A 27,204-nucleotide genomic window follows, 5' to 3' on the forward strand; every position below is an offset into this window, starting at 1 on the left:
ATCAGGAACTGTTATCACCACATTGCTACAGAGAGGGCAAAACATGCTGTGGTGACAGATGGATTCAGTCTGAGGCAATTTTAATTTTGCCATCCTCTGGCAGAGTGGAGGATGTTCCCTTGCACTGTGTGTAATGGCCTGGCTCACCCTTTCCCCAAACAAACTGGTACAGAAGCAAGAGCTGCTCTACTGGAGTAACTCCTCTTGTTTTGTTAGGAGAATTGTGAAACCCTTTCATGCTGAATCCAGGAACAATCCTCTTTGCTGTCCCACTACTGCTTCTGTCTAAAAAAACGCACCATGGGTATTAGCATACATCATCTCATACAGCTCCTGTACCCTTCTGCCCTGTGTCCCAAGCTGCCCATTGGAGATTGAATTTCCTGAAAACTAGTTCTTGAATCCAAATATTTTATCTTGCCACATTACATTGTAACTAGAAGGCATTCTTGCATGCTATGCAGCATTCCCTGTCAAGCCCAAATTTCAACAGATCAGAGTAGTTCAAGCAGTCCAACATCCTAAAACTGTACTTTTAACATTCCACTTTGTGTTATATCTCCTCTGAAGTAATTCTTGCCACCATTTGCTAAGGCCACTAGAGTTTGGCTGTAATTACTAAATTCCTTATTAGAAGCAGATGATTATTATTATTATTGATACGTAAATGGAGCATACATCTTAAGAGTTAGATTTCCTTTTCAACTGCTGAACTGAGATGGCTTTTTTGTTTGTTGGTTTAAGATATTAGAATCAGATTCTTAGATATGTTAAGCCCTAAGAAGAATGGTGCTAGGAAGCATTTTCAGCTCTTTCCACAGTCATATGACCATGATGATTCTGATGGGAATTTATTTGGATTAAGCTATTCTGGTGTTGTGTACGCTTTTTGTTTGAAATAACATGATTTTTCTCATCTTGAATTTTTCTCTTCTGAGTTATCATATTTCCTCAGATTTTATACTGTTACACACTTGAAAAAAAAATCCATTAGGTAGAGATTACAGTGAAAACACTCCAGACAGACCTACACAAGGCCTGAAAAAACCTATCCAGTTGCACAGAGGCCAGCTGGAGAAAAGCAGCTGACTTACTGGAAAACCAGCTGTATGTGATCTTCAGAAGGATTGCCAGGGGGGACAAAAATTTCCATCTTGGAGGATGCAAGGAAACAAAAGCAATTTGGGATAAAAGTTAGAGTATATATTGTCTGCACACTGGAGTTCCTTTAAATAGATACCAAAAGTATCAGTATATGAGTTAATAGATACTGGCACAATTAAATGCATCCTAAAATTTGTAAGTTTCCTGGTTTTGTTTAATCAAAATGTGTCCAAATAATTTATTTGGACCAGAACTCCAGCAATCGGTGTTTTTAATCAGATGCACACAGCTGGACCAGACAATTTTTCAGAACCATATTTTCCATTTGCCTCACACTAGTCACTTATGGGAAAAGATCAGCTTTCTGGGACTTCAGATCATTTGTTCCAGGGTCATCTCTTACTGACATTGACTCTGTTTAGACAGAGGCTTTTTGACACAAATATTGCGTAAAGCACAAATATAGCATGACACTCTCAGTGGCTGTCACAGAGCTGGATGCTTCTGCTAAACAAAGCCAGGAAATAGTCAAAAGCATCTTGGAATTAAAAGGCAGGAGGACAATGAAGGTGACCTTTAGTCACCTCATATTGGCGGGACCAGGAATGCAACAAATCTAGCTTTATTTGATTCAAGCATCATAATATCCTCTGATAAGTTCAAGAGATTTTTATAAGGCCTAAATTAAAATTGTAAAGCAGTTAAGTTTTTAAATTTTATATGCACATTATATGACACTGTAAGGAAACTATTTGATATTGCCATTCACTGCATTTTAAGGTCTATTGCTTTTTCCATGAGCAGCTCCCTCAAGGACTTTCACTGGTGAAAGTTCCAGCCCAGACTGAAATCTGGGATGAAACCATCCAGATTCATAATTCAAACCATCTGGATTCATAACACTAAAAATATTAATCAAAAGTATGCAATGCTTTCAGAAAAGCTGTTTTCGTCTTTTCATCTAACGAGCCAACACCGTAAGACATTTTCCTGTGCTGGTCACGCTCCACGTGGCGGCCAAGGACAGTGCCCAGAGCTCGGATGTCAAGTGGATCTCGGTGTTTTGTAGGTTCCCCCAAATCCCCCAAATTCCGGAGGCTTGGAGGAGCACCCTGCCAGCCACCTGCAGGTGCGCACAGGTCCTGCCTGTCGAGCCAGAAGCCCCCGGCAGCCCCAGGGAGAGCGGGCACAGCCGGGGGTGTCCCCTCTGTCCCCTCCCGCCCGGCCCCGCCGGCCTCGGGCCACGCTCCTCGGGGCAGCACAAAGCAGCTGCAGCGCAGGAGAGGATCTGGCTCTGCAGTTTAGGGCAGGAGCACACACTGGGCTCCTTCTCGGCGCACAGGAGCACACAGACGGGGTTGTGTTCCCCCGCGCACAAGCGAGCATTTATTCCGCCCTCCGCACGCTGCCTCCCTCCCCGCCGCCCGCCTCCCGGCTTCCCGTCTCCTCCAGCAGCAGAGAAAACACGGGAGCGCAAGCCAAGGATTCGTGAGCTCCAGCCCGGCTGCTGGTATTGACTCATTGTTTGGCCTTGCTTAGTCATTTAACCTCTGTGTCCCTAGTTCCCTCCCTGGAAAAGGACGAGGCAGCTCCTTTGCCTGGGCAGTTCGGCTCTCCCCGGGAAACAAACGGGGCCGTTCGGAGAGCGGAGGCACCAGCTCTCCCCGGGACAGAGCAAAGTGCAAGGGGCACAGCCTGTGCCACTCGAGGTGTGCCGCTGCTAATCTTTAACCTCCGAGAGCCGCGATCCCGAGCTCCCAGCGCTCATCCCCCCAGCTGCCACAATGCGCTGTGCAACGAGCTGTCCTCTGTCCTCCTGACAAGGAAATCACGGCTTACCTCTGCTCACCGACAGCGGGATCCCCTCTGCTCAGAGGGGCTGGCTGGCTGCCACATTCCCCTTGGAAATAGAGCGCAGAAATGTAGGACTAACAGGCCAAGCCTTGGACACAGAGAGGCGTTTGAAGGAAGGGAATTGCTCTGCTTTGGAAAGTACCCACATGTCCTTGCTAACAGCAAGGAACTTTGCAGTTACCAGCCATTACACCAACAAACCTACTGCATATATGAGGCAAGTAGTGCTGCCCAAATGGCTGAACCAACACAGCATGAAGATTTGTGTCTCTGTGTTGTATCCTGCAGAATTTCCTCCTAGCAAAATTTTAAATTTCTGTGACCTTTGGTAAGGGTTATTCACTGCCACATGTCTCACACACAGTGTGACTAGCAATGTAACGTAATGGTTTTATTATTATTAACAACAATGAATAATCACTTCTCTTCCCCCCCCCCCCCCCCCCAATTTCTAGATTTTAAAATTCTGATAGGGCAGCATTTCTTTCTCAGCCATAAAAAACCCCCTCAAGGGTAGAGGTTGTCATTTATCATTTGGCTTTAGGAGCTGAAGCTTAACAGAGCAATCCAATGGCTTCTGACAAAAGCCGGAAAGCTGCCAATAGAGGCCCTTGCCAATATTAACAGATAAAAGAGATAGGAAAACATTCCAAAACACCAGGGAAGATGTTGGAATGCTCTTTAACTGAGAGGTGTCTTTCTACATTTATCCAGCCAGGATGAAGGCAGAAGAGGGAGCTGTGCCGTTCTGGCCAAGTAGCTCCTCTAAGCAAAGCTTGAATCCTTGCCAGGGCACCAGCTGGCTGGCTGCTTTATCGTTCCTACTGCTCTTGCAAGGATGCAGCATGGAAGTGCCCAGCAAGGGGGAAACTTGGGCACGTGTGCACCCCACAGATCCCACACTTACAGGGCACAATCCATAGGCAGGTACAAGCATGGGCTCCCATCCACCAGGCAAGGACTGTGCTGGGGGCTTGCTCCAGGGAGGAAATGCAGTTGGACTGTGCCAGGAACAGAAGACCTGACTTCCTTTTTCCTCTCCAGAAGAGGTCAGGAGTAAGTCATTTGGCCTTGGAAGGCATACTTGAACACAGCCTCACTCAAATGCTTCACAGTAACTCTTCAAAATAATTTAAGCACCAGTCTTACTTAAGTACCTGCACTCCTACAAAGACTGCTGAAGCAGTTCCCAGGTAGCAGGTGCCCTTTACTACCTTTGCAGGCCTGGTCTTTACCAGCTGGGTATGACTGTGCTGAACCAAAGGCACAAGCAGTGCCTTTGAAAGGAGGTTGTGGAAGAGCCCAGCCATACCCTCACCTCAGCCCAGGCCACAGGCAGGAGGAGCACTCCTAAAGTGCAGTGTGCCACAGCAGGTGCCAGCACATATCCTGGGCCAGGACATGTGCAAAGCACTCAGATGTGACAGTGACAGGTCCTGAAGCAGCACCTCAGACAACAGTAACAGCCCCACACTGATGGATAAATATCCCAAGGCAGCTGCAGCTCAGGGAGTTGCCATGGGGGAAAGCTCCTACACCAAAGCGTAGAATCCTGTACTAGGTCTTGTAAGGTCCCAGGTTTTGGCACCCCTTGGGGAGCTTCCTGTGGTACCTCAGTTCCTGTCCCAGTGAGGGACTGTGGTGCAGTCTGCTGACAGAGATTCTGTCCCTCAGCTTCCCTCAAGCCTCTTTTTGCAGAAGGAATGATCTAGACCCAGGTAATGTTTCAGATCTCATGCCTTGGTGAAGAAAAGCCAAAGTGTGCTGCTTTGACTAATAAGTCATATGAAGAGATAACTCACTGTCTGTTTCAGAAGCAGGGTTTGGGCAAGCTGTTCTTCACAGAGGCTAGACTGCACTAAAGGGATTTAATCAATACTGCATCCACAGTAATAGGTTATGTGCATTAAACCACATTAATTTTATATGACAAATTATACTGTATACTACCCCATAAATTCATATTCTCATATCAAGTACATGGATAATTATGTGAAAGAACCTGCAATATGAATGTTGTCCAGCCTCATGTGGAAGGACATTCTGCTTCACAGTGGGTTTGCAATCTGTCAGGACTCAGGTTGGCTCTGAAGTGCTAGTTACTTAATGGACTTTAACATTTGGGAAGGCAGGAACTGCAGCAGGAGATGACATCACAAAGTTTGGCATACAGGAAAATGAAACTCCAGACTCAAAAATAAAGTAAAAATGGGATATACTAATGATTCTGCTTTGTTAATCTGAAGTTGTCTCTTGGAAATACACCCTGAAAAGACTCAACCCTTTTCAGCATCTACAGCTTGTCACCTAGAGAAGGTGGAATCCAAGACTTTCACCATTAGATAAATAAGCATGGCTTTTTTACTGCCTTTTATAACTCAGAGGGAGTTTGGAACAACTCTTCAGGCACACCTTACTGAACACAGCAAAATGATAGGGAAAAAAGGTCACAAATCAGTGCTGGGAAAAGTAAAGCTGTTTCAGAGCACATGGGTTTGCGTGTTTTGCTGAGGAAACACCTCCTGCACAGACACTTGACTGAACCTCAAATCCCCTAACTTGGGAAAAAAATGTTGAATTGCATGGTGAGTGCTGTATACAACCTAAACCACTGGCCTCTGCTGAGAATACATTTGGAACACTCATCTATTCTGCTTCTATTCACCAAGAAAATTACTTGTTCAAACAAAACTGTTTGGTTCACTGGATAGTGATGGAATTACTCCAGCTGGATATCTGTGCAGCAGGCAGCAGAATGCACCTCTTTTTAAGAAAATGCAATGCAAAATAGCTGGCAAGTGTCATGCATGAGGCAATGAAAACACTGATTCAGGCAATCTCTTTGTTTTTTAAAAATTGCTTTGGAAGACCAACAACACAAGCAAGCACAAGGCAGTCAAACCCTTCTTGCCCCATTGTCTTGCTGCCCTGGGAGAAAAGCCTGAGTATTTCTCCCAGAGCCTCCCAGCACTGGTGGGCAGCCTTTCCTGCCCTCCTGATCACAAGGTCTTATTTTGCTAAAAGCAGGCACCAGGGGAGAGGAAAGGAAAAGCATGGGCATAATTCAAGCTCTCTAGAATGCAACTGCATTACCAGAACCCTTGTGGATGTATAGCAGTGTACTCTAAGAGCAAATAACACATCAGAGGCTGAGCTCAGGGCTTGGGTGACAGATACTGGCTGCTGCCACCACTGCACAAATATCAGAGGGCCAGAAGTCAAATGACATTTGCACTGTTTGTAGACCCTAATTAACACTGCAGCTTTCCCATGCAGACACTGTGAAAGTGCCATGCAAAAAGCCATCTGTCCATGTTTAGCTGGAAGATGCTCCATGGAGACATTAAGGTATATGCTGTCAGCCCCTGTTGAAGAGGGCTTTGTGCATTGCTACATTTAAATAAGCACACCTTTAAACGTGCACACTGGATGGTCACAGCTCCACAGCTACCTGTACTGCCAGGCAGCTGCACAAAAGGAGGCACCCCAGCTCAGCTCCAGTGATTTAACTGGAGGCAAGTCCTGGAAAAAGCAGTGTCTGGAGACAGCCCAGGGGATCCTGAGCTTTGCTGTGAAGAGGAATGATCTGGAAGGAGTGATGCTGCTTGCAGATCATTCCCAGCCCAAATATAAGAACTGGCCCTGCATCTGTCTCTATGTGCAAGAAAATCACAGCAAACCTAACTTCACTGATGACCTCGTACCACAGACAAGCAACGCACCTCTCTGCTTTGCCTCAGAAGGCAAAGGAGAAAACAAACCAAACAACAACAAAGTATTTAATATGGGGATCAAAAGTAAGAAAGCAAAGTGTTTGAAAAATTATTATTTGGGGGGGAAACATGTATTGACTCAGCTGGGAAAGTCACTACCACACGTATGCAAGCAAAACAAATCCCAAGATCTTAGTGGGAACAAAAAGCAATGGAAATTTCTAGGGAAACACAAGCCCAGCTTTTTATATTTGTCTTTTTAAACAAGAAAAGAACAGCACCATCCTGGATGTTATGAAATGGCTAAAAGTCATCAGGTTTCCTATCTTGGGCCTGCCCTTCCTCTGAGAGACTATTTCCTCACTGCTCATGGCAGGACATAGTGCATCTTCCTTCTGGCCATTGCAATCAAATGTGACTGGACTAAACAGATCAGTGACCTGCCAGCTCTTCTGGTTCTATGTTATATATGTAATTAAGCCTAAAGAACAGGCAAAGTTTAAATTTACAACTTGAAGTAACACGTAGTTCTACTTCTGAAACTTGCTCTTTCTATTTTATTAATTGTAAAAAGACATTTTTAAATTATTAAAATAATCCTGAATAATAAGGAAATAAAGAAACCAACCAGCTCCAGGAACCTTTTCATGTGAAACCAGTCCTGACTGAATTAATCTAAATGATTTATTAGGACACTACAGATGCCACCCCTTCTGCTCCCAGGGAATTAAACAAAAATAAATAAATACTAAAATTAATTTAATGTTGAACAGATTTGATCTACTACTGGATTTTTAGGGAACAAAACTGTGATATTAGTCAAAATTTTCTACATAACATCTTTTACTTTTACACTAGTGCTAGTGAAAAGGAGGATTAAAAAGTATTATTTTCCTAAAATTTGCTGAGGTAAACTTAACTTATAGAGGTTCTTCACAGTTTTCTAGACATTTCAGTAAGAAAGAAGCTATTCATTTCAGTAAGATAATTTCCATAGAGCAAATGTTTCAGCATGAACAAAAACTCACTGGGCTGTTGGGATCTTTTCTTGTTCATTTGGGCACTGCGAGAGCAGTTGCAAGCCAAGCAGATACAGCTGGTCCCCATTCCCTTGTGTCTACTGCAGGCATGTATCACTGCCTTTGGCTGACTGAAATCAAACCCTCTCCTCTCCTTGCAATCTACTGACTTATCAAAATAACCCAAACTATCAGAAACCCCAACCAACAAAAAAAAAAAAACACCACACCCCAACAACAACCAACCAACCACAAACAAACCAACCACCCCAGCTACAACCTGGAAAATGGCCATTCAAATTCCAGTATGATTTAATGATAGGCTGAAAATAACATGTATCTACCCTTCACAGGTGTATAATTTCAGCCAACATGACTATATCTGAATCATCTTGAAATATGGGTTGACAGGACAAAAGAAGGTGCAGAAATAAGACTGCGATGGGATATAGACCCATGCACTGTGTCAAAATGCAGATCACAGAAAATACTGGCTTACACACTCCTAGGAAATAATAATAAAGATCGAGAGGGCTAATTAATAACAAGGGTAGCTACACCACAGGCACATGTTCAGCTGTGGATAACCACAAAGGTAAGGAAGGGGTCAGAGTTAATGGGATACTCGAAAACTTGCTGTCCCCATTGGGGTAGTGCTAGACTGCAAGGGAAAGAAGTTGGAATTTGGCTTCCCTTTCCTATGTTGCATCCAGTAAGGACAGCCCTAGAATTTGGACAACACCATTTCATCCAGGCTTCTCAAGTCTCTCAGCATACGTCTGCCAGACATTGGAAGATACACTTGATGTCTGCCAACAATGAGACAGCCTCATCCAGGCCACAGCCCAAATAGAAGAAATCAGAATATTTCCTCCTCTCTTCCAACTTCATGTGCTTAAAAAGGGACTGGCCTCGATTTTGGCTTGCACAGTCACTGCTTTGAACTACCCTGGCAGCACTAAAAGGCTCTAAGGCTGATGTCATTGCAAGGTCTCCACACTGGAGAGCAAATCTCCAGTGGCACCATGACTGTGCAGCATCTGCACTGCATTCCTCTTGGATGAGGAGTGTGGATCCTTGCACTCTGCCAGCTCTTTTCTGCTGCACTGGATTCCTTCAAATATTATCAGATAAGCCTGAGCTGCAGCAGTTTGTAGGACACCAATCTGCTACTCGGAGCATCAGGACAGCTCACAGCTGTCACGGGTTGGGGCAGCACACGCAGTAAAGTAATTTTTGTGCAGTCTCCCCCTGGAGCTGTATCATCCTGCCTCTGACCAATGTGTAGGATCCATAAGTAAGGACTCCATAAAAACTGCTTCAGGATCTGGAAGGTGCAGCACTATGCCTCAGGAAAGTGCTTCTGTGATGCCTTGGAGAGACAGCTGAGGGAGGAAAGAAATGACTTGGCATTTCAACACCCTGGCATGTCTGAGCTCCTGTGCAACTCTCAGAAATCTGAAGGACAGATTTACAATGAAGCAAACAAAGCTGCACTAAGATCTTCTGAACCTGGACTGCAATCTGTCCACACAGATTCTGGAAGAGCAGGAAAAGGTTTCAGCTCGGTACAGGATCATGTGGCTTGGCAGACACTGCAGAAACATTGTCTGGAAAAGTCTGGCAGAGCCAGAGGTTCTCAGTTCAGTTCCTAGACTGAAAACGACTGCTCTTCCTTCTGCTAGCGACTGATAACATCTTTATGGCAATAACAACCATTTTTTTCTTACTGAGGCAACAAATTAAAAATCAAATTATAAATTTCGGCTTCTGTTAAGTCTAGTACAACAGCAACAGCAGCAGCAAACAAGAAAAGCTAATTTTTTAATAGACTACTAACAGAAAGTTCAAAAATTGCAGGTAGTCTGAGAAACAGACTTTGGAAACCACTATTTTAGCTGTCATTAGATCCCTGTATAGTGTCTAACACAGGGTCAAAGTCACCACAAGCTTTTGTTCAGCAGCATACCATAGGAAACACGTTCCACTTAAGAAATATAATGCCACTTTGCATTATATACTTATTAGCAATATAGTATCTACTTAATTTATCAAGTATTAGTAAATATATAATAATAAAGTAAATGTCAATCAAAGTGCAACATTGTCACATTTTGTCCCCTTACCCAACAAAGCATCCCTGAATGGAGGCAGTTTAATGCCTGAGGATAACTCAGGAAGGGGAGCGATTTTCCTCTTTGCTGACTGTAACCTGATAGCCATGACTATCAATATCAGAACTTGTTTATCTACACACAGATACAGCTATTATAATGTGCTTAGGTGTAGGTACATGTGCACATATGCAAATAGTAAATTTATATGGTAAAGATCTGTGTGAAAAGTACTTGATCCCTGACAAGACTCTGAAGTGCTATAACATGCACTTAAAGCACATCACATATAGCACATATTACTCCAGCAACCTGGAGCACCTGGGGACTGCAGGACATGATGAACTTGAACTCCAGAATTCTCCAGTTCAAAATCACTGGTATTTGTTTTCATTGAAGTAAGCAAATTTAAGTAAATACAATTGCTCTCTGGAGGGGAGGGAGGGAGCAAGAAACCACATTTTATTTATGAGGAAACAGAAGATTATGAGAAATTCCTTTTCTGCCTGGGAACTGCATCTTTGTATTGTAACACAACATTAGTTCCCAAAATGAACTCAACCAGTTTGTGGAACATTTGGTACAGCAAACATGATGACAATAAACAACTTGCTTGAGATCACACAAAGCAAGTCAGCCATCCAGCTTCCTGAGTCCCACGGCTCAGTCACGAAGCGTAGATCTGCATGGCACACTTGCTCCAGATGACTGGCTCTGCTGACTGTACACCAAGATTAATTAGCCCATGATTACTGTGCAGACGTGCCTTCAATGGTTCCCAATCTCCCAAACCACCCCCCAGCCCTTAGTGCTACTGCCTTGTATTCAAAAGAGGGCTTTCATCTCAACAATAAACAACTTGGAAAGATCATGAAGTTTGAGTGCTTGTGAAGCATCTAACTTTCATAGCAATGACTACTATAATTTTGTGTTTCCTGCTTTTCTTTTTTTGTTTCCCATTCCCTGTGTAAGTGATACCTTCAGCAAAGTGGCCAATTCAGGGCTCTGCTATTTCCAGGCCAGTGATGATTTACAGGATTTTTGAGGACTGGTCTTTACCTCTGCTTGCTGAGATACCCAGACTTTCCAGAAGTTTTCTGCCAAGGGCTGAGCTGAATCAGAAGCTGACATGCATTTGAGGTTCTACTTGTCTTTCATACATCTCTCTTCCTCTACAGCTATCTCATCAAGCCATTTGTAAAGAATAATTGAAGTTGCTTTGGAAAAGACTGAACTGTTGAAAGTGTAGTTGGCTGTTTAGGGCAGGAGGTACATGCACCCAAATTTCCTTGCCTACACACCTCTCACCTGCTCCTTAGAGCTCCCTTTCAAATCCTCTGAACACCCTTAGAGCACTGCAGGAACCACAGCACCAGACACATGCTGCCTGCCAGTGAACAGCAGCACCCTTCTGGCCCCACACAGCCTCTCATCAAACAGAGAACACCAGCAATGCTGCTTAGTTCAAGTTCTCTGATAAATAAATAAACAAACAAACAAATAATAACAGCAACAGATCTCTCATACAAACAAGCTGCATTTCAGCCATGTGAGAGAAGGGAGCTAAGGACCCCTGAACTGACCACTCTGCATGCTCAGAGCTCTGCTGGGGCAGCTGAGCCCCAGGATATTTCACCAGAACAAGGGGACTCAGCACTTACTGCAGTATTACTGGGGAGCACTGGGGCTCCCCAGGACTGAGAAGGGAGCCTGAGGGACCAAACAAACACTGCAAATCCACAAAAGCCTCGCAAATGGTAGGTGGCTTGAAACTACATGTTATGTTCCATTTGGTTAGGTATTTGCTATTTATACTATTTTCTCTGGGGTGAGAGCAGGGGATTTGCTGCTTTTAAGGTCCTTTCCACAGAGCAATCAGGAGGCAGCTGCTGGAGCATGAAATTTGTTTACTCTGTGCTAAGCAAGCAGAACTTGCTGTAAAAGCAAAGCACAAACCCCATATATCCAAATGATTTCAGCACAACACATCCTAAAGTGCAGAACTACGTACAAATAACCTTCTTACTTGGACTTAAACCAGGTAATAGTTCATGCCTGTAGAAATACATGCTTCTTCTTTACTTCATCCCTTTCCTTCTCTCCTTTTCCTTCCCCATCCATCTCCCAACAGACCTCCATTGCTGAACAATCTGTGTTGTACCCAAACTTTATCAGAATTGCATTATGAAGACAAGTTTTCTTCCAAAAGAATTATACCAATTGTATGAGGAATTTTGTATGAAATGGCATCAAAAGACTGTCATAATGCATCCACAGAAATGAAGTTATTTAAAATCTCCAATATCTTCCCCATGATTTTGGTAAGATAATAGGATCTAAGTACTTGTTCAGATTTTTGTCACTTTTATTGCATCTTAGGAAAAAAAAACCAAAAACAACCAACCAAAATAAAATCAAATCCAGTAAGATGTCCATTGAAGACCTTTACAAGCAGGATTTATAAAGCCTCCCTAAACAACACAGTGATTGTTTTTTTCTGGGAGATATAACCTACTGCAGTACTAACATCTGTTTAATGACTTGATTGGGCCACACACCTCTAATTTAGTTTGCTTACAGTGAAAATGGGAGTAGGGAACAAAAAACACCCTTAAACCCCATATTTCTCTTCCTCATAGAGCTAAACTTTCCACTCCCAGAGCCTAGAACATGGGTTAAATTAGAACAAATGACACCAATTTTAAGACTAGAAGGCTTCAAGCAGAAACTAATTTCCTGAAAGACACAAAAGCTTCTTACTTTCTTGGAAATTATAAGAGACAAATAAAAACTCCAAATCCCAGAATTTTCTGAAGGCAACATTAAAGCAGCAAACAAGAGAGGATAACAAAAATGTAATCTGTTTGCTAGGTCACACACACATCTAACTCTCCTCACTGCAGAGCACAACTGACTCTATAATTTAGAAATTGAACCCTGCATCAATGCAAACCTCTTTACTTAATTGTTCTTTTAAAACATTAACCTGAGGCAACGGTGACTCAAAACTTGGCAGATAATGCAATAAAGAGATCAAATGAAAAGGGATTTTTTTCCTACTTGTTAATCTTATTTAAATCTTGGCTGATCAAACCACTGGATGATGAAGTTTTGTATAATACCATGTGTGTTAGCTTCCAATTCCTGTTACATGCAATGGGTAAAACAATCAGTTGCTTAGCCAATTTTGCAGCATTACAGGTAGGTAGGACAAGAATTTCAGATGATCTTGACTGCAGACAAAATGGGGGAAGCAAGGTCCTTTTTTTCCTCATGGGAATTATTACAAAACTCTTTCCTATTCCCACCATTTTGCTAATTTTGTCTACATCAGATCCTGAAAAAAGCAATTCTTTTTCTTTGATTGATACATATATTAATTCCCAATTGAACTCTCAATTCATGAACAAGGTCTTCATAACAAAGACATAGAGACCACAATTATGCACAGGTGCCATATGTGAAGGCACATTTCACAGTGGTTTTTCTTCAGTTTCACTACTAGAAATTACACTACAATCTTCCCATATTATTTTAAGTGGTCACAATTATTGCATGGAAACTTTCCTTTTTAAAAACAGCAGCTATGAATTATACTTCAGTAAACTAATGGAAAAGATGCATATTAAGATGATCGGATAGCACACTTATCTACAGCACAGATCCCTTCTGCAAATCCATATTTTCACAGGAAAAGAAGCAGTAAATTTTCTGGAGGACTAAAATAGCACATCACTGAACCCAACTGCACTGAAACGAGCAGTTATTCTGGAAGAAAAAAGAACAAACAACATCAGTTTTTATAATCCAATAGGTTTTAAATGCTACAGTTAAACAGGGTTATTGCTGTTCCTGTTACCTACTAGATCTGGGTGCATAATCCTACATCCCTTTATTTAATGCAGAATGAGGAACATTGAACAATGATGAAGGACAAAAAATTACACCTGAAAGCAACAGATTTATTTTAATACTGGGTGAGTCATGTTTCTTTTTGTATGTGCCTGTTCACTCAAGTGTTAAGTATTTTCTGAATTATAGAACACATAACCTAGCTTCAGCCCTTCTGGAAAGACAGGCACTAAATAATTTACTGCTTGAGTCGTCCACCAAGCCACTTACACAAAGTAATCTGCTATCTTGAAGCTTTCAGCAGACTTTCAAATGAGCTCAAAGAATTACTTTAGATAAAACTCAGAAACACAGGAGAGTTGCACAAGTGTACTGAAAAAAGCTCTACTCTATGGCTTATATTCTTTGAACAGGAAAACAAAATCAGGTTCAGCATTCCATGTTTGTGGATAAGAGTCCATGCTACAATGGACTTGCTTGTAAAGAAAGCCAAAGCATAGAGCAAAACTAAGCAGACTGTTTAGAAGGGTTTGCTAAGGAAAAACAGACTAAAGCACTCAGTCTGAGCTTGAGGGTGTGGATCCTCCTAAAAGCCTTGGAGCTGCCAGAGAGGGATGACAGCAAGCTGTTGTATGGTGGGTGGAGATGGGCTTCTGTCAGTGTGCTCAGGGAGCCTGAGGCAGGACAGAGCACTGGCAGCATTGCTGAGGAGTTCAGCTAAAGCCAACACAGAGCAGGGCAGCCAGAGCACAACAAACCCCTGGAGCAATGCAGGGAGCATGCATGTGTGTGTGCATATCTGGATCTATGTCATCTATATCTCTATCTATACATATACAAGGCTGTGGGAGATGCTCCTGCTGCTGTGGCAAGAGAATCATAGAAAATAAGAATCTTGGGCAGGAAACCTATACTCTTAAAATGGAGAGAGTGAGGCAGTATATTCTTCCATCACCTAGCTCAGAGTCAAAATTGGTGTGTTCTGAATTTAGAAAGCAAATGAAAACACAAAAATGAGTAGTGATGACAAGTGACAGTTAAGTGTAAGTACCAAAGGTGAGTGTGGCCAGAAAAAAAGGCCTCCTTTAAAAATCCCAGAGTGTAGAGGAGCTCTTTTCCCATGTTAATTGGATGTGCCTTTTTGTTTGCTTTTGAAATGAATTTCATTGACAAATCCAATACAATCTCGTTATTCCCTAGTCCTTAAAATTCATACAACCACGAGGAAAACTTTTTTCAGGTCATACATCACCAGAACAAGTTTCAATTTATCCACTCACTTGATCATAAATATAACTGCATCTTTGTTATACCCATAAATTCCTATACTCACTGAGGAAACTAAAAAAGATCTACACAAGTGGGGACCCCCCCAGACATCAAGTCCTGTCTCAAAAAGAAGACATGACACCTGAGGCCCAGTGGAAGGCTACAGACCTCACCAGCTTCCAATCTAAGAACTGAACATTTGAAACTCTCTTTATAGCTGATCCCTCCTTGAAAGAGGTGCAACTAGAAATCAAAAGAGAAACATAGCTAAATGTTTCATTAGATTAAATTTCCAAGTAAAACATCTTGCTCTAGAACCAAATCAGAAAAACAGAGCAGGAAAGAAGAACATCTAGAAACCTAGAATAAAGAAGTGCAGGAGAAACTGCAGAGGCAAGTATGAAACTCAAGTAGCAGGAAAAAAAACCCTGGAAAGATTTCCTGCTCCTTGACAGGGGCAGAACTGTAGGCAATTGCATTATCCATTAGGAAAAGCTTTAATATTGAGCACTAAGTAAAGCAGAACAGAGCCTAAATCTGTAAGGACAAAAAAAGCACCTCAGATCTACATGATCATAATGTCTTGGGAAAACACCAGGCTCTGTGAAATCAGCTAAACAACTTACTGAGACAGCAAACCTGGATATTTGTTTGATTTTTGAGATAGACTACATGACATCAAATACAATAGAACAGAGTATTGGAAAGCTGTGCTTAAAAAAAAGTAAAATCAAACAGACTTTCTACACACAAGAATAGTACACCAGTCTTTTAATCTATCTCGCTCATAAAATATGGCTCATTTAATTACAAGAGTCTGCATGTCAAGAATGTTGTTACATGAACAATATTTGCCATTTAGGTAACTCCTAAAATTATAAAACCAAAATAAATGCAAAGCCTTTAATTATGTGGGGCTGCCTGAACTAAGTCAGAGATTTTGGCCTCTGAGCTGTGTTTTTCTTTTGGAAATTCCACTTATCTAAACTTATCAGCACTCTCAAGACAAATATCCAAAACTGTGATTTCACATGAAGACATGCATGTGGCCTTATTTCTAAATTACTTACAAATTATAAATTTAATGTTAATAACTAATCACGTCACACTGCATGTCCTTTAATTCATGATAGCTCAAACATTTTGGTTATATAAAACTGCCTAATTATAACCCTGGGGAACCATTTGTAAAGAATTTTTTCCTTTTTTTTTTTTTTTTGTGAGAAATAAGCAAAAGGTAGCTTGAAGAAAAATCAAGAAATTGATGTGTTTTGAGACTGATTACTTACAGTGTGCTTTGGTACAAAATTCTCAGTATGAACAAATGGCTTCAATGCAGATGTTGGAGCACGGATAACACCAACAGCATGCTGGGTCAAGAGCTAGTCTCTAACTAAGACAAAAGCACTGACCAGTAGAAAATTTTAGGCTTGTAGGTGTGCTTGATTTGCACACAGCCCTTGTAACTCACCTACCAGGCTGCAGGCAGCATTCCCCTCATTTTCCTTAAATGAAAAGGCAGTCACTTTCACTGACCGTGCTATTAACACCTCGTTCTGTGTACCTCGGTGCAAAAACACTGAATTAAAGACTTTTAGGCGACCTCTTCACACTCACGTGGCTTTTTCACAAACTGTAGGGTGACCAGGAATACAAGTTTGTGTGAATATGATACTGCTTGAATGAGACTAGATAAAAGCCAACATGCTACACCACGTTTCTGTATTCTTTAATGCAACTCAATATTCTTTCCTTACAGTCAGTGGAAGAAATGCACCTCTTAAAGACTTTTTAGGTGTGTAATCTAATCAGTGCTCCTTAATTATCCTTGACATATTGCCAGTAAATTCTGTAGGATGCTACTGTCACTACAGCCAGCAGAAGCACGTAGGAAGAAAATATGCAACCATCAGTCTTAAAACATGAATCCACTCCTGAGGCATCAGGATCACTAATCACTATGTCAAGGATGTAAGATCAGATCAAGGAACTATTGAGCACAGACAAAAAACTTGCCATAATTCAGCAACAACATAAGTAGTTGAAATAAAACATACTTTAAACTCTTCAAATAGACTTGCATAAATTAAAACAAAGTAGAAGCCATCTCCTTACAATAATTCATGCTAAGGCTCATCAACTAACCAAACTGATATGGACCAGAAAAGAGGCCACTAGATTTGTAGATGACAGGTTGTCAAAGTGAATAGGCAGCTTACAGAGGAATATGATGCTACTGAAAGCTCACCCTTGAAATGCAAGTGTTAGTCTTGCATTTGACAAACGTTGAGGAGCATTTTTTCAGCACATTGTTCATGTAAGAATTATTTTTTATACTTTAAAGAAAAACAACCTATGAATAAAAGCTAATTTTGACAGATACTAGGTTCTTGGGGTTTTGCTTTGGTTTTTTGTGTTTTTTTTTTTTTTTTTTCTTTTTAGCTAAGAAAGCACAACTTCAGCAGTATGAACCAGAGGAACAATACAAGTCAGTTGGAAAACAAATCTATGGTTATACCTATTTTCACAAGCAGTGAGTTTTATATGCATAGATTTCTGCAGCAAAACATTTGGTGCTGCTCACCTCATGTCCACACTGTACTTGTTTTGAGGACAGAAACCCTGGACCAGCTCCAGTCTGGTCCTGGGAGCATTTGGACTGCATTAGGTATGCTGCTGGAACTTACCTTCTGGTTAATTTTCTATTTAAGAGAAACCTATTTTGTTTCACAAGACTGCTCCATGGAATGAGTCTAAGTGCTAAGCAGAGCCACCAAGAAAACAGATTTCCAAAATGCATTAAAATACTTATGTGGATACACACTCAACCAAAGGCCAGAAAAACTTGGTCCCAGGCATTTATATCCAGAACATTCTGATTAAATCTTCTTGCTCCCTCCCTCCTCACCAACATATTCCTTTCCTTTTAGGCTGTCAATGCAAATTTTTTAGGGGTTTTTTCACTTTGGTTTCCTGTATGTATGGGTCAGTATGTGGAATCCAGAGCAAGTAATCTCATATCAACTGCATGAATCTATTGCTATTGTGAAGTCGTGTGACAGAAGTAATAAAAAACAGCACTTTGATTTTTTCCTCCTGATTTGTGCATACTGTTTTTAGTAGTCCTGACTTATCCTATCAGAAGCTTATTAAATAATTGAAAAATCAAGGTACAACAAGTTACAGAACCTTAATTTACAGAAGGAAGAAAATGTTAAATCTTTCATATGAGAGAAAAAAATATTCAAGAGTAAGACAAGAATATTAGAAACGGCTGCTACATGTGTAATTATGGAATAAAGCATTTAACTTTGTTTTCTTCTTCATGTCTAACTGTGGTAAAAGCGTGTACCTGCTCACGGCAGAGGGGCTGGAACTGGATGATCTTTAACATCCCTTCCAAACCACTTTATGTTTTTGTGAATACAAAAACAACAGAAGAACTCTTTGATGATTTTTTAGTATTTCAATTTCATATATGTAATAAAATAAACACTAACTGTTTATTTAAAAATCAAACACCATTTGTGTTCCAAAAGGTTCTTCAATTGTAGTCTCCAGAACCTGTGGAAAACCAGTTTTGAACTTTATTTTTCCTTTCAATTTAGGAAAAAAATTAAGGCACATTAAAATATGAGGCATCTTTTGCATGCTAGAAAATTAGCAGCTCTCCTCACATCACAGATCATTCAGCCAAGCTGTTTTTAAGGTGGTCCCTTCATGTCTGTTCTGCAACTACACCTAAATACACACCGATAAGTTCCAGCAGCTGTTACCAGCTTTGGGTTTGAGAAGATTTTAATTATATTAGGATGAAACTTGGTTCTGTTTTTCCAGGTTTTCAGAAGTGGCAATGTAGCTAAAGTTGGAAACTGCATAAAATACATCAAGATAACATTGTCATTAACATCCTGCGGCCAGTGGAACTGACTTTATTATATATTGCAAAGTAAATACATCTCTGTGGGACAGATCTTTCCAGTTTTCAAACCACAAACCTTACCTAGCCTGTAGTCTTAATTCTGATTTGCACAATAGTCACAGAAACCCTGACTGAATTCCAGGCTTCACGTTAAATTGATGAGACTACTGCTTAGGAAAACACTCTGCTAAAGGATGGGCAAATTTAATTAAGGCATCACCAAGAAACACTAAACCATATTACCCCACTCGTTTTTCCAAGGCAAAGGCACTTCTGGTATGGAAATACAGAATGCTCAAACAATTAACAGTCTGGAAATTCAAAATGCTAAAGCAATTCCCATTTCTATCATATTCAATGTCTTTATATTTCTATCAACTTCTAAGGAGCCAAGACTTCACCTGTTTTTATATTTACAGATGTGTTTTCAAAACAGAAGTGGAAAAAGATGTTAAGGGAAAGGAGCCCGAGGGCAAACTAACTTCTCACATTTTCCTTATCATCTTCCTACAATCACTTTCTCTCAAATGTCTGACCTTATTTTTTTTTTTTCTAGAATGACTTTTATGAAATTTCTAAAAAAAATCAAAACAAACCAACAAACAAGAATACCAGTGAGTAATTGTTGTTTGTTTTGGGTTTTTAAAAAATATTGTTTGATCAATATTGACAGCTGTCCTCATTTTCTTTCCCATGAGGCTTTTTTGTTTCTACCTCCTCCCTTGCCCCCCACAGCTTACAGGTAATTCCTCTTTTCCTCCATGTCACCTGATAATCTCTGTTCTGCTTTCACTCTTTCTCCCGTTGATCTTCTTATTCCTGTCCTCTCTGACCTACCTTAGAAACAAACTACTATTTAATCTCCTTAGAACATCCAAAACTTGTTCTCCCCAACTTGTCTTGTTTGTCATCAACTCTCAAATTGTATAGTTGAATGTTAATAGACAGCTGCCTTCTGGTGATAGAACTGAATGGCTGCAATGACTCATAATTAATCTAGATATCCACAGGTTTAAATAGCTCACTTAATCTCATGAGCCTTTTGGTAGCCCAGGCAGTGCACTCAGATGTCAAACTGCAACATCTCTGCAGGCAGGCAACCAAAATCAGGGAGCCCTGACCCAGATGAATCCTGAAAACTAGGACAGCTCTAATTTAAGTGAGCTAAATCCACACACAAGTGTCTAAAACACATTTCATTCATATTTTGGGCCTAGGAGTATTTGAAATTGTGTTGAAGTATACTACTTCATCTCATGGCAGTCCCTAAAACAGGATCATTTGGCTTTTAATACCAAAACTCAGAATGGCCTGTGGTCGAACACACCATGTTCAGCTTCAGATTACCACTGCTGATAAGGAGGGGAAGGGAGAGAAGGAATAAGTCAACAAATACATGACAGTTCCCATATATCATTTAAACCAGAATATAACTAAAGTAAGGACTAGATCTCTCTACAATATTGCTGAGTTGTTCTTCAAGCTGTATTGAATTTGGGAACTAAAAGACAAATAGAAGCTCAATTTTATTGGTTCTCCAGTGAAACACCTTTGTTTAGGATTTTGAACATTAGCAACCCTTTAGGTACTGTGAACTGTTACAATTGCTGAATAGACTGAAAAAATTTGAAAAATCTCCATTATCACAAGTTAGTCATCACATTTCTAAGATGTGTCTCATAAATTTGTCTTACCCATGTCTTATGCCTTTGGGTTTATGACATCAGCTTGCTTCTTCTGGGAGCATTGTCTAGGATGCACATAACTGCAAACCAGCTATTCTTCTATCTATAAGATGATTTTTAAGGAATGCAGAAATACATCTACCTGCATCATGAGTTCACAGGAAGGGACAAAATGTTACCAAAGGATATACTATAACAGGAAAATACAGTAACACTTGGACATTTATTATTACAAGTTTGTTCTTGGACATGTTTAACTGCTATGAATACAAAACTCACTTTAAGATAGAAATACCTTTGAGAAATCACAAAAATAAAGAGCCTTAAAAAATTTATGAAGCACTGTATTTCATTCTACAAAGAAGATTATATAGACAACTAGAAGGGGAAAATATTGAAAAAACCAAAGCAGAATAAGTATTTTAAATCAGATAGACTAATCAGTTTTCACACATTCAAAGATTTCAGGCTTTTAAGAAAAAAAAATTACTCTTCTGAAAATCTCAATTTTTATTCTAGATTTATAAACCAAACATGGAAAGAGCTATTTAATAGCAGTATTCTGTCACAGAAAATAAAAATAGAAAAAACCCTGTGCAGTACTCATAAGGATTATAATTTTGGATCCTCAGTGTGCATGCTCTGTCATCATACTTCAAAATAAAACATCAACAATCAAATCTGTAGAGAAGCTGATGAATAGTTACTTTGCTGACTCATTCCAGATAAATACACAAGTTCCAACGAAGGGAGTGCCCAGAACTGAAGACAGGTGTGATGGAGGTGAGGGGAAGCATCCAAAAGCCCTGTTAGAGGTACCTTTGTGATCAACCTGCTGCTGAACCACTGACTGCCGCCGGCCAAAGGCTGCAATCACCGATCCCGATGGGTTAGGACTTAGTTCCGAAGCCTTCCAGCAGATGTCCTCGCAAGGCAGGCATGTCTGGGAGGTTCAAGATGTCACCATTTAAAACAGACAGATGGGGAGGAAAAGAGACTTAAAATAGGGGTGATATAAATGTATAAACGAATTCAAAGTATCCAGTATATTCTCAAAAGCCCAATTTAAAAACATACGCAGCAGGTTCAGAAGAAAAGTGTCATCTTAAAAACTAAAACAAAGTCACGTGAACAAGTGAGTTTGAAGCAGCACATCTGTTTCCACCATGTTTCGTAATTCTTACACTTCCCATGTAAACAAAACAGAAGGTTCAAAAAATGATGGTGAAAAGCACGAGCACAAGGCAAACAGCATAAAGACTCTAATCCCATCCCCCTCCCTTCCCTTCCATGTTAAAACTGACACTAATTTTATTGTGCACAGAGCCTTCTTCACTATTCCCTAGTGGCAGTGACATACAAATGTTGTCACGAAGCTGGTATTCTTGGAAACATAAAATCCATCTGCTATTTCAGGGAAACTTAAAAAGAACAATTTCCTTAAAATAATCATCCTCATCATGACTTGTACAAATGGAAAGCTTTGATACCACATTAAAAATATTTGACTTGCCCTTCTAAGTAGTGAGTAATGCATCCATAGTTAACTACCCACAGACACCTATTAGAGAACAGAATGATTCATCAAGTACTAGTCTACAAACTCAAAGCTGGGATTCTTTCCCCAGGTCTAGCAGACCAGTATCTCCAGCCCTCAACCATTGCCTGCTTTAATGCAGATGTTCATGGCTTCATACCCAAGAAGCTGCGTCAGGGAAAGGTGAAATCAAGAAGATGAGCATTACTGACTTCTTCAAGAGCAGATACAGAAGTGCTGAAACTCACGGCTTACTGGGAGAGCAGCCAACTGGGACATGTCTGTCACTACACTTTGGCTGGTGGAAAGAACTCCAGACTGTCCCAGCTTCTGGAAAATACGGGGAAGGTGGTTTACAATAGGTGGGACAGACTTATCTGTCAGAGCTTCTTCAGTGGCTCAAACACCTAGGAGAGATTTGCCTGCCAGAGCTTCTTCAGTGGACCCATTGTGGCACTTACAGAGAGAAAGCACTGTTATGTTCAACACACTGAATTAGGTCCAAGGTAATATCATCAGTTTTAGAAACAGACTGCTCATGAAATCTTACAGGAGTAGGGATTTTGTCAGTATTTTGTCTTAATCTTCAATAGCATGGGTGAATGATTTTCTGCAGGCTGATTATTCTCAATTTCAACAAGAAAAGTTAAAAGAAAAAAGATTTTTAGACTGGATTCAGTGAATGACCATGGTCAATAATACAGAACTGTAACATTTCTTAACTGGCAAATGGTTTTGTGCCATAGAAACATCAGATAAAGCCCATTCTGCACGTAATTTTTCCTAGGAAGAGAATAATCCAGGTTCCACACCCTGAAAAGCAGGTAAATACAGTATTAAAGCTATTACAGTTTTTAAGTTTAACTAAGGTTCTCTTCAGCTGTCACAAAAAATAGATATAAAATTCTCTTCAACCTTTGAGTTGCACTTTACTTAAGCGAGCAAAGAAAAAGCCCAGAAGAATTCCATGAAATCAAAATTTCCATTTAAAATATCAAAGAACAAATACAAATGATGAACAATGGCCAGGAAAGAGCTACAGACTATTATTCATTTAAGATTACTTCACTAAGCTCTGTCTTTGTCTTAAGCCCCTCAGCCTTCAGCCAGACTGAATTATAGTGCAAGCAGAGGTTAATTCTACTGTTTCCAAATAAAGACCTCCTATGGGAACAAACACACAGCTCAAACAAAACCATAAAAAATGGTGAAGCAATCCTAATTGTAACCAGCTATTTCTCCATAGCTCTAGTTTTATCAAGTACACATATTCCAGTCAAATCTTTACAAACTATGTCAACAAGTCATGATTTCCCCCTCTTGGCCCCATGAAAACTGTGCAAGGATAACTGTACACGTCCACGAAATAGAGGATGTCATTTTATTGGAGGACCACAGGTAATTGTATCACATTAGGGAGTGGAAGAATCTTGTGGTATGGCACAACACAATACCTCACTTAAACACTTAAACAGAAGGTTAAATGATATGCAACATGATCAAATCAGTAATTCATCATCTTCTAGGCACCACTGATTAATTTAAAATAAAATTTAATAAATTCAAAAAATATAGTCCATTCATTTGTTTGCTGTACTGTCTTTAAACGAAACAGCACTTCAAAAGTCACAAATAAAAAAGCAGCACTTTCTCTTAATACCAACACCACTGTAACACATACTGTAGCGTGGCATGCAAATCCACATCTGCAGTCTTTTTTTTGTTTTGTATTAACAAATGGAATGGCAATTTTCTATCTCAAATATTGGTAGCATAACATGTAAGTGCAGATCATTCTGGCCACAGTGTGGTAAGCCGTAACAAGTGTGTATTACAAGAGCATAGAACACAGAGCATGACACTTACATCCAAGAATCTCTCTCTTTTGTACTGTACATGGTGTTTGCTACAGGCTGACTTCCAACTCGCTGTACCCAAGCTTCAGAAAACGAGATTATTGACCTTTTCTGGTTTTATTTAAAAGTAAAATGCAGTCACCATCAGAGCACAACCGTTAACAACCTGGTCAAAAAGATGCCATAGCTCCATTGAAAAAAATCACTCATCCTTTTAGCAGACTCCATTAAGTGATAAAGTTTCCATTACAGGCATGTTACGAAGCCTTGCAGTGGTACTGCGGCGTCATTCCTGCCAAGCACAGATTTGCAGAGACTCCAGGACACGGCGTGGTGCTCAGAAAAGCTGCTCAAACCGAGCTGAGCTTCACGAGGCCGCGCACGGAGTCCTCGTGCAGCGAGTCCTGGCTGGCCAGGCTCAGGACGTGCATGGTGCGGCTGTGCGCCATGGGGCTCCCGCTGGGCAGCATCCCGGGCGGCGACGGCGCCTCCTCAGGAGTCAGGAACTGATGGCCTTCGTGCTCCTCTTTTAAGGGTATGATGTCTGTCAGCCCTGAATCTGATGTGAGGTTAGGCATAGAAGATGGCGGTGTTGGTTGCCCTAGAGTCAGAGTTGCACAAGGCCCACTGAGAGAAGTCTTTCCTGGCAAAGGGAGCTCTTCACTAGTTATGCTTGGCTCACTCTGTAGGAGGGGGGTGGCAGCAGCCTGCAAAACGAATTTAGTGCTCTGAATGCACTGATCTTGGTCACACTGTAGGATGGAAGGGTGTCAAAATCATATAAAAACAAAACAGAGAGAAAAAAAAAGGGAGGATATCGATAAAAAAGGTATGGAAAAGAATGGGATGTGAAGAGAAAAAAAGAAGGCCATTAGTATCATTCCATGGTTAGCCACCCAAACATCCCATGGCATGCTGCCCAGGAAAAAAAAAGAAAGCCATGCATAACTGAGCCAATGCTTTGCATTATTATCAAAGAAAATGATGATATACATCTACAGTGTTCATTTAAGGGTTCTTTAAAAAACACCAGCAATTTTTTCTTTTAACTAGTCTTCACATGTAGGAATTAACCTACCACAGAGGTTTTCCAGAACAAGAAGTCTTTTGACAGAGATATCTTACACAGTTAGTAATAAAGCTCCATGAGCAAAATTTTTCCCCTCGCAATTTAATACACTATATAAAAATTCTACAGAATGTCCTACACTATACTCCATACTCCCGAGGATGTGTAGAAATCAGGCAGCACTGCAGATCAACGAGATCAACCTTAATGAATTTTAGGCTGTTTCTTGATTAATCCTGACAATTTGATGAATCAAGGTACACAACACAAGTTTTCTGGCAAGCACTGTCTCAATAATAAGCCAAATCCAGCATTATATAAATCTAGTTAATCTCAGTGAGTGCTACCAGAAACGGATTTTTTGATTCTACACAATTCCTAAAAACAGTTTATACAAAATTACCTCTCATTCCTTGAGATGAAAAGACAGGTGTGCATTTTAATAATGTCCAGCTAGCTAAGTGAGTAGTACACCTACTGCCAAATTAAGTTTCTTTAACATGGATTGGCATGATTTTTGAGAGCTCCTAAGGAAAAAATATTTAATTCATTGCCTGATCAGTGCCTTATAACATTGCAGCTTTTCAAAATCTTGTTAGATTCATTTGCCAAAGTACTGCTCTGCTGGGTAAGAAAAACACTACAACCAGTGAATACAACTACAAATGCAATGAAGGACATTTGGAGGCAAGCAAGCAGAATAAAAGACATATCCAGAGGTAAGACATCCTATCCACTGTTATTTCAAGTATTCCATTAAAGCAATATGTTCTGCTCTATGACTGACTTCTTAGATTTTTATCAAATTACTACATATTACAGATACATCATCTGTTTTTTCTGACCATAACCATAATATTCCTGACTATAACCATTATTACTAGCATTGTTACAAAATGGGCACTTCCCTAAAATGCCCATTTGAGTTTAATATGCCACTGTGCCACACTGGAAACTCATGGGAAGACTTTTGCCTCCTTTATTGTATGATGAAAACCATGATAAACAATGGTTAATTAAAGTAACTGTTGTTTTCAGGTTCTCCAATTTCACCACTGAATAGCCTAATGATGGATGCACACACCTAACATTCAGCAAGTGTGCAAGCAGACTACTTGGTCATAAGAGATAGGCAGTGTTAAAAACACATCTAAGTGGTTTAGGACTCCCAGACCAATTACTTTTGACAGGCAGAAGCTCAATCCTTACTCAGATACATATTTCCAAGACTTCTGCTTTCAGAAAGATAAATGGACTGGCCTTCTGTTACATAAATTGATTTCATATAAATTGCAAGCAATCTTCGCCCCACAAAATGATGAACAGCTCCAGCCAAACAACTGAAGTGGTTCCCTATCATTTCAGAGGGATTACTCACAGGCTTAAAGCCATAACCTTGCCTAAGTACCTTACTAAGAAGAAAACTGTCAGCATCTTTTAAAGTCAAGCTTTCAATTAGTAATTCAGTGTGAATAACTCATTCTTGATTAATATCCTGTTATTCACACCTGCTTATTTAAATTAAAACTTCAACCAACCTTACCATGCAGACCTTAAAAAAATATGTTAGCTGAATTTTCAAACTTCAAAAAGACCAACAAAACCTATTTTCTCTGAAAGGCAGTAGTCAAAGAACAAGTTAAATAACAAAGGAATGCTTATAACCACTGGGGTACACTGAATACAAATAATGTTAGCAGCTGACTTACTGCTTTAGTGAACATTCAGTTCTGATCTTCCAAAGGAAATCATTAACGTGTTCCAGGCAATACAAGCACACAGCTTTGTATTAGCTGAAGATAATTTATTTGAACTCTTTGTAGAGTCTGAATTAATTTTCTTCTGAAGGAATTCTGCATTTCAGTTAAATTAATATCAAAAAGATAAGGTAGCCTCCTAAAGCTCCATTAAAGAGTGTTATAACTTCAGGTGCTAAATATCTCTTCATTTTCCATGCACTTCTCACTTCTCTATAGCCTCTCCTTTCACTTAGGTAAATTTCGGGTTTTCTTTTTCTTGTCTGTTCAACAGTGATCAGCACAAAATCCTTAGGAAGATACAGGCTGTAAAGACATTTCTAGAAAGGGAACTATTGCAGGTTCTAACCCAGAAAAAGTATGTGTGTTCTATGGGCTCTCAAAAACATCTGATAGAAACAACACATAATATACAGGGAGACTATTCTTGAGTCTAAACAGCCAATACAAAAC

General features: G+C 40.3%; 1 protein-coding gene across 4 annotated transcripts in view; it reads right to left on the reverse strand.

Moving 5' to 3' along the window:
• Positions 1-23,436: 23,436 nt before the first annotated feature.
• ZDHHC14 (zinc finger DHHC-type palmitoyltransferase 14) overlaps positions 23,437-27,204 on the reverse strand; it is a 93,868-nt gene continuing 90,100 nt past the window's right edge. For 2 of the 4 annotated variants that reach the window (XM_054279397.1, XM_054279396.1), the window contains exon 9: positions 23,437-24,632. In XM_054279397.1, the coding sequence (XP_054135372.1) occupies positions 24,276-24,632 (357 nt within the window). In that variant the 3' untranslated portion in view covers positions 23,437-24,275. Of the gene's footprint in view, positions 24,678-27,204 lie in introns of all 4 variants that reach the window. The other 2 variants (XM_054279395.1, XM_054279394.1) reach the window with 1 other exon arrangement.

This window comes from Melozone crissalis, unplaced genomic scaffold (assembly GCF_028551555.1).
Source record: "Melozone crissalis strain CALT ecotype California unplaced genomic scaffold, PUWL_Pcris_2 ptg000027l_1, whole genome shotgun sequence".
In the NCBI taxonomy this organism is placed as follows: Eukaryota; Metazoa; Chordata; class Aves; order Passeriformes; family Passerellidae; genus Melozone; species Melozone crissalis.